Source organism: Diadema antillarum, unplaced genomic scaffold (genome assembly GCF_040938485.1).
Source record: "Diadema antillarum isolate AM-2024a unplaced genomic scaffold, OU_Dant_1.0 seq00000136_RagTag, whole genome shotgun sequence".
Classification (NCBI taxonomy): Eukaryota; Metazoa; Echinodermata; class Echinoidea; order Diadematoida; family Diadematidae; genus Diadema; species Diadema antillarum.
In genome coordinates this window covers 2,178,203-2,193,556 of record NW_027271213.1, presented here as the reverse complement: position 1 = coordinate 2,193,556, position 15,354 = coordinate 2,178,203, and the positions used below count along the sequence as shown (strand labels likewise).

Here is a 15,354-nt window from a genome sequence, read left to right as displayed (position 1 = left end):
ATTAGGGTGCTTTGATTTGGAACCTTCCCTGTTCCTTCCAAGTGATGTGTTCTCCAGATGACATTCTGGGCGCCCGCCCAGGACTTTGGGGCAAGGGACTCCCTTTCCCTCATATGGGCCCAACTCTTTGGAATGCCAGAACAAAAGGACAAATATGGCTGGAATGGTGATGGTTAAATGCTTATGGGATGTAAACATGTTTTTTTTTTTACCTTTTAAAGGGGGTCAATTGTATGTCAGTCCAGGCTGTGCAAGACGAAGCTGTGCATTTAACCTAAAATTGGAAAGAAATTTGAAAGATTGCCAGTATAATACCCTTTTCTATATGATGTGCTGTGCAACAGAAAATGTTCAATCAAATCAAAGCTGCAAGCACAAGATATCTGTGGTGATATTTGTGAGTGTTTGTCTGTGAATAGGATCACATGATCTTGTGAGTGGATCTCATGGTTCTGCGCTAGTTTGTGGAATCAGAGACTGTCTCCTTGCTGTGTTGATGGTCACCAAAATAGAATATTATTTGTCTACCACATACTGGTACAATGTGTGCTAACAGTCGACAGCATGCATGTACATGTAGGTGTCCACCACATACAATGTGTACCAACATTCGACAGATTTCCATGCAAAATTGTCTCGGCATTCAACTCTCCTTGAACTTGTGTAAAAAAGTGCAATTTGAGTAAAATTTCATTTGAATGAATGAATGAATGAATGGGTGAATGAATGATCACTGTGTCTCGTTACTGATCTTGTAATCAGCGACAAGATGCAAGGTTTCCATGATGTTTGAATATTTGGAAAATCGGCCTTCATGTATTGCTGAGTCTGTGAATCATTTGCAGAATTCAAAATCAAAGTCTACTTTGAGTGAAAACACTAATAATTCTTGAGAGACTGAGATTTGTTTGTCCAAGTTGAGTGAATGCAAATCTATGTCCATGTCGGTGCCACAGAGATTATAACGAAAAACAGGACTTCTGTCATAAAATTGACACTATGAGAGCAGCCTCAGTTTCCAGTGAGCCATGTTTTGTGATGGCCGGCAAAGGGCCTATTTCTGGTGGTCAAAACCTACACATACATTTACCGGTCACTTCTTGACTGGTCAATGTGGTGAGTAAGTGACCTTAAATGACCCCAAACACGTGCAGGCCTCTGTACAACACAAGGCATGTGTGCCCCCCCCCTCCCCCATAATTCAGTGTAGAAGGTGCTTGTGGCTAGTGTGCAGTCAGTGGCATGTACTGTCAGTGTTGGGGTAGTGCAGCTTGACTGTATTAAAAAAGACACTGTTATGATTATACAGAGTTGTGGCTCAGTTTCAGAATGTGTCAAACTTGGCTAACTGGCCTTGTATGACGATGTCTACTGGCATAAAAAGAAACAAATTACGAGTAAATAATCCAGCATGCAAAAGCTTTGTAAATGCTATCACTATCAAAAGATCTCTGCACAAATACAATCATATCACCGAGCAAGAAGGCTAGATGGTTTACTGTACAATTGTATGTGTGTGTGTGTGTGTGTTTGCCAGCTATTGTCTGCAGGAAATATTGAATACTATGGTAAATCCGATCACTGACAGATTTTAAACTTTATTGATGCATTCCATTATTTTTGACAGTATATTTTTTAATTCCTTCATATTTACAAAATATCAGAGACACTGGTAGCATGTACTTGTACAGTAGGACATGTACAAAACTTGTACACTACACTGTAGCTGAGATTTCTCATACTGAAAACACTGATTAACAGTCCCTTTAACCCATTGAGGATGGGCTGATTTTGCTACAACACGCATTTCCCATATAGACCCTTGCCCGAGTGTAACTGTATCAACTTTTGGGTGCACATGCTCAAGGTCAAAGGTCAAAAGGTCAAGGTCAAATGCTCAAAATTTCAATATTTCCCCCATATCTATGCAATGCCTGAAGATATTTTCTTGAAACTTAGTATTTACATGTATTAACCAATTAAGATTCTCTGGTGAAAGTTTGGGGTCAAAGGTCAAGGGTCAAAAGGTCAAGTAATGTTAGAATTTCACTTTTTTCTCCATATCTTGGAAATAGTTCAAGTTACTTCATGGAACATAGTATATATGCATGTAATGACTGGGAGTGATTATCTAGGGAATTTGGGGTTCACAGGGTCAAAGGTCAGGGGTCAAAGGTCAAGTGAAACTCTTCAAAATTTTACTATTTCATATTTATGCAATGCCTACATGATTTTTTTCTTTAAACTTGGTGTATGCATGTATAATGCAGCAGAGATTCTCTGGGAAGTTCTTTTTTTTTGCCAAAAAGGTCAAAGGTCAAAAGGTCAAAGATCAAGTGAAAGTGCTGAACTTTACTTCTTCCTCCATATCTCGGAAGTGGCTCAAGTTGTCTTGAAACTTAGTATATATTTATGCATGTTCTGCCAGACAGTGATACTCTTATGAATTTTAGGGTCATAGGGTCAAAGGTCAAGGGTCAAAGGTCAGATGAAAATGGTAACAATTTACTATTCAATACAGAAATTGCACTTTTTCTCCAGACCTTGAAAATTACTCAGTGCATAAACTTATGAAAGGGTCAAAGTCAAGTAAAAGTCCTAAAATCCCCAAATACATGCTCTCCCATTCATCCAGTTAAACCTAGGTCAAGGTAGGTGAACAGTCAACACATTTGTGACAAACATGTTATTTTAATATTTTGCCAATTATGTGAAAATGTAATCACACATTTTCCACATGTACTATAGACTTATTAGGAGAATCATGCATTATGGCGGAGGCATGCCAGTCGCCTTAGCAACATTTCTAGTTCTGTTTGATATACATTTACAGGCAACAGTGACCCCTAGAATAGGACACATTGTGTGTCTGATTTCCAGTGTGATTCTTAGTGACATAGGGAATTGCATCGCGGCAGTTTCCAGTCACATTTCAACCATTTGCCCATGATTCTTGTCTGTGTTTGTTTAAAAATGTAAAGGTGACTTGTACGATGTGCACTTTATGCGATACATTCTGTGTAGATAAATCACAATTTATGGCGATCATGCGAAAGAGCCAAGCTTTGAAATGTTCAGGAACTTCTGAAAATTTCTATCATGTGATGTGCTGCACAGGCAGGCTCCATTTTTTTTTTTTTTTTTCAGTTGTATCTCTTGCCTGTGGGAGTCTATTTTTGTGGACTGGTTTGAAACGGATTTCACCAGATGCAAATCCAAATATGATGCTGCTATGCATGTGAAGTGTAAGTGATGGTGGCACCCGTTCAGGCATCCATGGGGAAGATGGATGCACTCCATCACCGTAGCAACCAAGCTTTCTTACAGGTCTGCCTATTCCCTGATTCCCTGCAGTACCTACATGTACACAACAATAATATCAGCTAAAAAACAATAGCACACAAAATGTTAAGAGTTGAGTACCTGGATACCAGAATTGCCAACTACTTAAAATGATATGCTTTTATTACATTTAGTGAGTTTTTCTTCTTCGCATGCTAACAAATACATTTTTAGATATTTTTTTGCCTGTGATTTGTTACAGCATACTATCAAACTACACCTGTGTGCAGTTAGCCCGTTTGTGTGTGTGTGTGTGTGTGTGTGTGTGTGTGTGTATTTTTTAATGACAAGAAGATGATTGATTTTATCGCAAAGTAGCTTTACCATGCGTCAGTACAATGTATGTTTTGTTTATGTTGGCAACGCTGCAGATTCAAATATTCTCTGCAGCGCTGTGTTACTTCCATATGTGCTTGATAAAATGTTACAAAATGAAAAAAAAAAACACTTTCAATCAATTTAAGGAGTCAGGTGATATTGACTTTCTAACTTGGAGAAGTATGATAAGTTTGATATTTACCATTGTGGTGCTGCAGTTTCGAATGCCTGATCTCCTCTTGTAATATCTTTGTATCATATGATTTCATAGGGGTTTTTAGTACTTTGCTAGATTATCTTGGGGAGCGTGAAAATTTGGGGTATGCTTTAGGAATTTGGCATAGTAGTTCAGTAATGTACACATGTTACTCGGGTCTTTACTTGGCTGTACCTTATGTGTGATAAATGATAAAGAATTTAAGTGAAATTAAATATTTGATTTAATTTTGATGATTTCGTCGGGTGCCCGTGCATTGGCCGCTAACGCAATACAATTTGTATTGCGTTAGCGGCCAATGCACGGGCACCCGACGATTTATTCATTCATCTTTTTCTGTCTTCTTTTCTCAGTGTTCTCTCTTCACAGTCGAAACCAGGTATAAAGTAACCAGTAATGTACACATCTAACCTTAAAGGGATGGTACAGTATTGGTGGAGATGGGAATTGGGCTTTTAACTTTTTGCGAGATACCAAGAAAACACTTATGAAATAGTACAGAGCATACCATTTTAAGAGGAATTCAAAGTTTATGTGATGAAAATCGCGTTTGGAATGACTGAAACATCCAAAAACAAAGTAAAACAAAGCGATCGTAATAAAAGGTGGGTCCCACACTTTATTAGAATAGCTCTGTTTTGGATATCTCAGCCATTTCAAAACCAATTTTCACCAAATAAACGTTGAATTCCTCATGGAACTACATGCTCTTCCATATTTCATAAGAGGTTTCTCATTGTCTCACCAAAAAATGTTAGAAACCTGAAATTAGGTCTCAACCAAAACTATACAATCCCTAATAATAGACCTTTACTTGGCTGTACCTCGTGTATGATACATGTACTTAGAATTTGAGTGAAATTTGTAGATATTTGATTTATTTATTTTTTGATGATTGATTGATTCATATTTTTCTTTCCTCTTTTCTGTGTGTTCTCTTTTCACAGTCGAAACCAGCTAAGTGTCTTACCTATGCAAATATGTGACCTGTTCCTCGAAGTCCTCATTCTCAGTAACAACAAACTTGTATCATTACCTCCGGAAATTGGGAAACTTAGAACGTTAATGTTATTGGTGAGTATGCTCTAGACTGATGGATATGTACAATGTAGTGCAATCTGTAAGCAAACTAAGTCCACGCTAGGTCATTTAAAGTCCCAGCCTACATTTTCAAGCTTAAACTGAGCATTGTTGATGTTGGTTTGATGTTATTTTTTAACCCTATTTTTTTAACCCTATTTTTCTAACCCTGCTCTCATGACATGAAGTGATGTGTTTTCTTTGATATAGTTTTGAATATTGAATGAAATTTTGTCTCATTTTCTTATTGTCTCAAAAAGCATATTCTGTTTTCATTAAACCTGTTGGCAGTAAAACTTCTCATTGATGTTAATTATTCATTTTTAAGAGTTTCATTGTATTTATGAAGTATTTTCTAGTTTTGCTTGTGCCTAACCTGCAGGACCTGGTCCTGCAGATGATTTTAAAAGAAGTATCGCAAAGAGGATGGTTCGTTGTAAATGGTCATGTACTTTGTACTTGGGAGAACCATGGAAAGTGATGCCTAAATTATGTCAAATATTTGTGTACGCTAAGAACTCCACCATATCGGTGTAAGGTAACTTTCTAGGCAAACTGTGATTAGTTGTGCTGGAATGTGGTAAGGCCGAATGAATCTTCTAGGAATGCATCAATATGATGATGTCAAGCCCAGGGGGCGACGGGGTGACTTTAATCCAGATGGCTAAATTACACAGTGACTTCATCGTCGTAACGAGTCCGTTCAAGTTGCCTTGGCGGCGAGACACCGAGAGAGAAAGAGAGAGAGAGAGAGAGCCCTCATCTTTGAGCCAGGTTTTTAATCTATGCCGCATCCTTCTTCATTTAACCCACAGGATGCCAGTTGCAATGAATTGGATAACTTGCCAATGGAGATAGGAGATATGGAGGCACTGAAGGAATTAAACATCAGAAGAAATCACCTTGTCACATTACCAGAAGGTATTAAAGTCTTCTCTCATGATTATGTAAAACCAGAAATTTTTGTGTGCATGTGAAACCTTCACGCATTTCGCCAGGAACCAAGATTCGTGAAAGTTTAAAGATGCACGAGAAAGTTTTTCTCTACACAAAGCATTGAATGCTAGTTGCCAATTCGCATAAGTTTCATGATGCGAAAAAGGCTGTCAGCTCCAATTCCTAAAAGTTTTCATGGCCCGGTTGTTTCTTGTGTACTTGTTGTTATTATTTTGACTTAAACAGTAATTTTTCAAGTGACCTTGACATGAGGTAGTGTGGTTCAATCTTCAGTAGTCCAAACATGATGTCATACAAATTATACTCAAAATCCACTCCTCCACCCTTCTTCTTTTTTTTTTTTTTTAACATGGTGATGTCAGTGCTTGCCATCAATTGTTGAGCACCATGGCCTCTCCTCAAGGCTCTTTAAGTATATAGCAGAGGAAGAGTAATAGCTTGGGAGACATAGACCAGCTGCACCTGGACATTACCTGTATGTTAGACTAGTCTTCATTCAGACTGTGCCTAATTGAGACAGAATGCAAGCACAGACAGATAGACACACAGATAGACACACAGATAGACAGACAGACAGACAATCTGGGAAAAAAAAACTAATACAAAAAAGAAATCCCCTAAACCTCTCAAACCACAACACCATCAATAACAACTAAACACACAAAGCAAACTAGCAATCCAACTTTACTTACTTTGGATTACTTTGGAACAACTTGTTCAACTGGAATGACAAAGTCATTTCAAACCCACAGCAAAAACAGCAAGAAGTCCCCAGTGAAATATTATAAGTTAGCGATAGGCCTACAAATTAAATGGCAACATACCAACACTTCATACATGGATTGCATTCTTATGATTTTTTTTTTCCCTTCCTAACTACATGTACCTTGACTTCAACAAGAAATGGCTGATTTCGTTCAAAGCCTAAACTTTTTACTTTATTGACATAGTATTTTTGTTCATTCTTGCAGCTCTGTATCTCCGTATCATGTCATTTTCTCACTGGCGTAATTCATTGGCTGATATCGTTTGAAAGATCAGAAGTTTGGATCTGTATCAATTTCATGTATTGCTTGAATTGCTTGTTCAATTTGAAGAATCAGGGAAACCTGTCTTTTATCAACTTCATCTCCAACTTGATTTGCTCATGCAATTTGAAAGATGAGTATTATTAGACTTTATCAAAATCCACCTACATGTTCTGTCTTGATATGAAAAGTGTATCTTGTGAATGACAGTCTGGTTTCAGCTCTGCTATCTATAACCCTCTTTAAAAGTCAAACCTATTCTGACTTTGTGTGTCTTGGAACATGAGCGTGCACGATGCTCGCCGAATATGTGATTGCCGAAAGGTCGGCGACTGATGTACAAGGTCTCTTGCCTCCTCGGATTGAATCATGTTGGTGAAATGTTGATGAATGGCAGCTCAGCCAGAGCTATTAAACTTGAGCTCTGTCATCTTCAAGACATTTCACTGGTAAGTCATCCGCACAATCCTGCTTTCTATCGACAACGAGTACCCTCGGAGGAAAGTGAGAGCCTGTCACTTTAAATCCGTAACTCTGAACATGGTAAGGCCTACTGGTAGCTATCTGAATGTATTTGTTACCAATCTTGCTTATCAATTGAATACCAGGGTTTCTTTGAATGAAGTGCCTGTTTAAATGAATTAAACTCTTTTTTCATGTTGATGAAATGTACCTCTGTAATTAGACAGTGATGGAGACTGTGACTTTCTTTGACTCATTTTTGTCATGAGTTCACTAAATTTTAAAGGAAGATTCATAAATTTGCCACTTAGTATAAAGATGGTGCTTAGGCTTAGTTTTTGCAGTTCGCATTGCAGTTCAGTTCTCGTATGTGAAACTAATCCAAAGATACATGTAACACAAGCATATATATAGCTACATACTCTTGTAACCAGTTGCCGAGAGCATGGAGAAATGTAGGCTAGAAATTACTATGCAGAAGAATAAATACTCTTTCTGGTTGGCTAGCTGCTCAATTTGTATGATGACTTTGTATCTCAGAAAAAAAAAAGAAATGTTGAAAATTGTCTGATTCTGGCATTACTTTATCTCACTAAATCACCTTGTCTTCACCCTATAAAATTTGATGTAAATTTTCCTGCAGTGCATGCTCAGTGTGTAGTTTAAATGATACTCCTTACATTGGAAAACTTTGTCTAATTTTGCCCTACACTTTTGACAGGCCAGTTTTGTTTCAATAGGCCACTAGTATTTTGTTTTCTTTTAACTTCTGAATATAATAGTGGTATGAATATGCAAAGTACACTGTATGACAAAGAAGTTTAGTGGTATATGTACTGTGTAACCTTGTCATATGATACTGCACACTTTTTTCAATGACATTGAGAGTAATAAAATGTTTTAGTATTGACTAGTCTCTGTTACAGACTGCTTCTGTAAAGGTGGGATATTTTATGGTGTAAATTTTGTACTCAATTGAGCTATTACAAATGTAATGATTTGCAAATATTGCTGGAAATATTAGATTTTATACCAAAACTACAACAACATGTCCATGAATCATGAGAAAGTTGTATTGACAAAACACAAAAAATATCTAAAAAATTAAATCATTCAAATACAATAAAAACAATGCAGAGATATACAATGTAATCTTAATTCTCTAGACTGTGATCTTTCTACAAGACTTGCAAGAAATTTTCATTGATTAACATGTCTGCAAGCTGAACAAGAAATGCACATTGATTGGTAGGCTTTTTCAAAATTTTGTATGACATAGAGATATGAAGAAAATACTATATAGTTATGTCAGCTTTGAAGTCAGACTAAAAGGTGACCCAATTGAGGGTGTGTGGTATTTTGAAAAAAATATTCAGTATCTGATGCAGTAGACCCTAGTAATGCTGGTCTACCTTTGCCCATAAGGAATTTCTCTGAGGTGTACAGATGGACTTGACATGTCCCAAATTTTGAACTGATGCTTGATCCTTGAACCCCTTTCTGTCCCCATAGGGTAATTTTTCCATCAAGGTTTCTCTCAGGACTGCCAGGGGATGGAAGACATTGACTTTGATGTTCTAAGCCTCGACTTTTATCACCCTGTGTTGATATGAAGAGAAGGCATCAGCCTGCTTCAAGGCGTTATCATTTTATTTTTCAATTTCTAAACATACATGTGAGTGTACCTGTTCATTGTTCTGTTCATTTATATGCTTGTTTTTGCAATATTAGGAAACACGGAATGAAAAAGGCAAACCTCTGAAAATTCCTTAGATGAAGAGATGTATGAATGTGATTTATATCTCTCTGTGCTTAGTACCTAAATGTGTGCATCTGTGGTTAAGTACAACCAATGAAGCAAAACACAGGAGTAGTAGGGTCGTACTAGCATAACAATCTTTAAAAGATATAGGCCTACAATTGTAGGCCTAGGGCCTACATGTATATGTTTATTTGGAGAAAAAAAGTTCATGGTTTTCTGTGTCTATCCTTTATCTCAAATGAGAGTTTATGAGTGATTTCATTGATATTCTACCCACAAAAAGTGCATTCTTTATTTCTCGGGCCAAGAGAATAAAGTTGATGTACTGCAGTGTTAACCTGCCCTGTCCTGTACGAAGGAGGGTTTTATTGGGCTCATGATTTCATGAGCAAGTTGTATGGGTAAGAAGGGGATGGAGGTAAGGAGTAGCATCGGGGGTAAGGAATAGCATATTGGATAAGGAGTAGATAGGGATTAAGGAGTGGGTAGGGGGTGGGTGAGACGGGAGATGATCCAAGCAAACTTTTCACCCTCCACAAGAGGATTTCCCCCATCTTACTTTTTTTTTCTTTGCTCAAAGTGGATTTGGAAATTTACGTAGTTCTCAGAAATGACATCATAGCAGATTTCCAAGGATTTTCTTTGCCCTTGGCGCTACTCCCTCAGCTCTATGCACAGAAATTAACGGTAGATATTTTATGAAATTAATATACGTTGTATGATATGACCTCCATCAATGGCATTCAAGCAAGGCTGATACCTGCTGATCTACAGGGGTGAGTGTGCAGATTTCAAGCTGTGCTGCTTATGTATATGGTGAACCATATGAAATGCTATACCTGTGAATATTGCATTGTGTGTATTATTAGTATCTAGTATAGGCAAAGGTAATTATAACAATAATGATAGTCGTGCTGATGAGATTGATAATGATGGTGATAAGTATGTAAGGTTCACATACCATCATCAGTGGTAAGATTTATATGGCTCTGTGCACACTAAACCACTGATGATAAAACAAGTAGTTTGGTACTTGCTAGCACACAAATATAACTAAACACGCGAGTACATGTTAGGTAACCAAAGAGTCAAAAGGTAATACTCAATAGTAATGATCTTCAAATTCATGAAATTCTTCGGTCGAGATGTTTTCATTGAAACTGATTGACAAATTGCCCTACATCGATGTAAGTAAGCACTGAATTGATCAGTGTTTTAGTAGTAGCCATGATAAAAAAATCATGGCCGTACATATGCTCGAGCAGGATTCGAACCTACGTAGGTTCGAATCCTGCTCAGTAGTAATGATCTTGTTCTGCAGTTTGTATGTTGCATGCACTAAGGCATTGCAGCACCATAGCATTATAGCTGTTTGATGGCTTGATAGAAACTTCAAGCAGCTTACTCAGCTGAGCTCAAAAGAGGATTCTGTCATTGTTTGATTAGGCCTAAATGGTACTCAACATGATGCGAGAAAATTCCTCTTCATGACGTGATGAAGATTCACTCCCATAGTCCACAACAAAACATTCCAGAAAGATGTTTGGGGGATTTCACAGTCTTAACGACTGTGTGTAAAATGTTGTACGGACTCGTGCACATGTAACAGTGCATCAGTAGTTACTTTCACATGGGGTTTTAATCTTCAAAGTTTTAAAGGATGATTAGCTTGTAGTTATAAACTATGATGCGCATCCACACAACGCCTGATCTACGTACAAGACTGAATTTTTGAGCGGGAGTCCTGCGTGATGTTCAATCCAGGGTGGGCTCTCTTACACATCCCTGATTGAACTGCAGCAAGGGAAGAAATACATCGGTCTACATGCAGCGCTAGTGATAAACCTGATAATGTTCGACGATACAGAAGTGTACAGCATGCACCAGAGGTTGACCTGGAAACAGCTGAGGGGGAATTTGGTTTGTGGAGAGGTCGTCCCCACTTTTGAGTTCTTTGATTATCATGTCCACACAGTGCTAAACAAGGAGTGGAGTACCCCTCCCCCCCCCCCCCCCCCCCCCCCCATCGCTCATGGATAGAGCATAAACCCCAGATGTTTTGTGGTTCTAATCTTCAACTAATCTTGAGATATTACCAACTTTTGAGTGTGTCTTTACTGGGTTAAACTACGAGCTAATCATCAAAGAACTATGAGCTAATCTTTCAGTTTAGGAACGTTGTGTGAACACAACTATAGTGTACATAAGAAACTTGGACAGGCTGCGATTTCTCCCAGGGAATTTGACCAGGGATATTTTACAGCCAACAAAAGCCGATTTTGTTTCCTGTTAGCCGGTCCAAGGGGATCGTCCAACTTCCCTGTCCAGCTGTCATCGTTGGCTCGGCACCCAGAAAGGACTAGCTTGTTCTATACTCACTCAGGGGTCAAAAGTCGCAGGCTATAAAAACTGGGGAAAGGTCCAGAGGTTTATAAATAGGGGATTTGATTCCACATTCTGTCATCACCACTGACAACTTTTCTGTTCCAAAGTTTGTGATATTTCCAAAGAAAAAGAATTCCAGTTTAAGTTTGTATTTTAAACTCAAAGTTATGAATAAAAGCTAAGCAACGAGAAGAGGTTAAGTTTTGTTTGAGTTGGCAAGCAATGACAAAGTACGTTATAAGAGGAGGAAAGGATAGTATTATTGTAATACCATAGCCAGAATCTAGAATCCAGATCTGTAACTGACTCAATTAACTGTTGGATGAAAGGGCTTGAAACTTACTAATCACAAGAGTAGGGGACTTTTGTGTTTGTTTTTTTATGCCTAATTTTATTGAACTTTTGCTGTTTTCCAAGTATTTTAAGCCATTTTGAATATGGAGTGGTAAGCTTGTCCTGCAATGAAGATGAAAGATGCTTGTACCTTTACATGTATGAGTGAGTGAAGAGAACGATGCCCATCAATTGCATTTACCAGCTTATTTTGTGTGTTTGTGTGTGTTGTGCTTGTATGTATTCATGTATGTTTGTATATATATTTATAAGTGTCCACATGTTCATGATGTTGTGTTTGTTTTAATGCATGTGATGAAAACTTTGACAGGGCTTGTACAAAGTAGGCCCCATATTAGTATTTCAGAATCTTGCAGGATGTGGGTTGATTGTGCAATAGATGCAGACAACTCAGCTGAACATACTGAATACGCCATATATTTAGCGAGTCTAAAGTTTCCATGAATTGGAATTGGAATTCCGCGAGTGGTTAAATTCGCGATCATGGAGTCTGTACGGAATGGTGAAATGTATACACGTACATCACATTCATAGCTTGATCAGAGTCAATGTTTTCGTGTGTCTTTAATTACGTGAATAACACCTGACTCGCGAAATTCTCAAAAATAAAAACCTCGCGAAATATTCGGCGTATACAGTATTCTAGCTGAATTAGAGGATGGTCATCATTTCTTTTTTATTTGAGGAATTCATATGAATTATGAATCCATTTTGTAGAGGAGGAAGTGATATAGGCCTACAGCTTATTCACATTTAGCAGGATTTTGCTTTCCTGTGCGGAAGAATTGCTGATTTAAATCTAAATGTTCAATATACTACTGAGTGTGTAGGCCTGCATGTACAACGTCAGATGTACATGTATATATGTCATGCAACTTACCTCGAGATTTTTATTTCACGGTTTGGTCCATTTGATGTTTGTACTTCATGACAAGTAATATTCACAGTAGATGGGTTGTATCTCCTAATGGCTGTTTTTCTGACCACTTAAGTTGATTAAATTTGATTCATATCATATGTAGGCCTACAGTACATGAGCTGGGTAGCAAAACTGGTACATACAGGTGTATGTACTGTACTGTAGGCTGCATGGCATTTGTATACTTGGTGTGCATAAATTTTCATTTTCAAAACAAGTTCTTGCATTTATACATGTATCTGAATGGTGTTTTACAGGTTTGTTTTGAAATGCAAGCTTGTGGCTTTTGGCTGTGAAAGTCGTAGCATTTGTTAGAGAACGGTAAATTTTTCATGGAAAGTGTCTGTCTCATCTGGCGTTTTGAACAGGGCCAGTTTATGTGGATAGGGCCTACATGTAAGTTTGTACATCAAATGCCAGAAGAATTTACATACAGTGAATGTACCAATAGTACCAATGACAGAGGTCACAATTGCAAGCACCTCCTTTTCTGTGATCAGTTGAAGTCATTTTCAAAACTGCTGTAAAACCAGAAATGTATTTAATTTTGTGAAATTTTGCTTGATCCAAGAATCATGAAATTGAAATGCATGCAAAAGTTCTTGTCTACACTATAATGCATTCATTGGATGCCACCAACAATTTGCGAAATATTTCATGCCACAGAAAAGGCCTTCAGCTCCAATTCATGAAATGTTCATGTGATAAATATTTCTTGCTTTACAGCACTGTACCACCATTTAATTTGCTCAGTGTTAAATAATGCCAGCACCTCTCATCAATAAAGATGAGGCATTTTAAAGCTCTAGTTTGTTTAGATGTTGTGGAAGGTAAAACACTTTACAGAAACTGATGAGAAGGAGAGAATAAAATAACACCTGTGTGCTGTAAAGGACACAACCTTCATTCACAAATCATTTGAGGAGGTCACTAAAGGAATATTGTCTTAGGTTTTGGCAGGTGGCTGTTTGCAGGTTGCAAAGAAATAGTTTGCCAACAATAAAAACAGAGACTCCAACCCCAATCACCTTCTGATCGGGAGATTCTCCCGCCTGAAACCCCTAGCAAACGGGAGACTCCAATTTGATGTGTGCGAAGTTCCTTGCTCTAGGGTTCTACATGTAGATGCTCTCTCGTGCTATCTAAGGCTCATTTTTTCAACATACAATGATATTAAGTAAGAAATCACTTCAAGCGGGAGACACAGAGAGAGGGCGGGAGAAATTGAATCTCAAGCGGGAGAACGGGAGATTTTGCAAAAAAGGGATTTCGGCGGGAGATCTCCCGTCGAAAACCGGAGGGTTGGAATCTCTATAAAAACAGACTGCTATACACACATACAATTGTTCACTTTAATATATCTTAGATGTTCCGGGAGGCTTGGGGTACTGTAAAACACAATATATTCGTGGCATGAAAATTTCACGAATTGGATCCTACGGCCTTTCTCGCAGCATGAAATTTTCACGACTTACCACTGGCATCCAATGCATATTGTGTAGGCAAGAACTTTCAGGTGCATTTTGATTTCGCGAATGTTGCCGCTCCTGAAATTTGCAAAATTAAAATGCTCGTGAACATTCCTTGTTTTACAGTATTCCCCACTCCCTTTTGTAGTATGGACTAGAGCGAAATTGGAAAGAACTTCTTTTTCCCCTCATAATACTTTGTATTGATATAATATGCACATATTTGGAAAGAAAATAGCTGGAATTTGTTTGGTTACCAAACTGTGTGTCTGGCAGTCAAATTGAGGTAGAAGGTACAAAAGTTTTCAAAAGAGGAAGGGTTCCATTGCCTTTGGATAACACCTTTACATTGGTCTAGTAGATATGCTTGCTATTATATGTAGGCCTATGTACATACACATCTAGATGTCAACATTATAGATGATGACTGGCTGGGGAGGGAACATACCGAATGTTCCACCCGAAGGGTTTGAAATGCTATTGAGGGACTTATAGCCTCCTGAAATAGCATTTCAAACCCTGAGGATGGAACGTTTGGTACATGTTCCCGACAACAAAAGTCATCATCTGTTATATTATATGGGTTAGTCAAATACGTCAACGTCAACCACCAAAGATCGTAGAGATTCACTGTACGTATAGCGCAGCATAGCCCGACCAGACGCTGTTAATACGCAGTGCGCTACACACAGCGTATATATCATAGCGTGTACTAGTATTGTTACAGTGTACGATCTTTGCAACCACCAGCATGCATGCAGCACAACGCACTCGCTCACTCGCTCGTGCAGAGCCAAATTCACTGTGCGCGCGCGGGTGGCCGGTCCTAGGCCTTCTGTCATTTGTTACGTGAAAATGTTCTCCCATGGGAGAACATTATGGGCGAACATAAAGAATGTACCTCCATCACGTGACTCTGTTTAGCCAATCACTAACTGGTATTTGACTAACCCATTTAATATTACTAGTTAATGCCCTTTGAACTATAGCCTCACTAATGTCATAGAAGTCCTGCCCTTAGCTTAGGATAGTGATAGATGAGTCTGTACAAAGTGAAGTTC

General features: G+C 38.2%; 1 protein-coding gene across 1 annotated transcript in view; it reads left to right on the top strand.

The window, feature by feature from the left end:
- Window positions 1-15,354, top strand: part of LOC139727618 (uncharacterized) — a 116,059-nt gene that overhangs the window by 33,636 nt on the left and 67,069 nt on the right. The window contains exons 3-4 of the mRNA XM_071638601.1: window positions 4,825-4,951; window positions 5,773-5,878. Coding sequence (XP_071494702.1) covers window positions 4,825-4,951; window positions 5,773-5,878 — 233 coding nt within the window. The remainder of the gene's footprint in view (window positions 1-4,824; window positions 4,952-5,772; window positions 5,879-15,354) is intronic.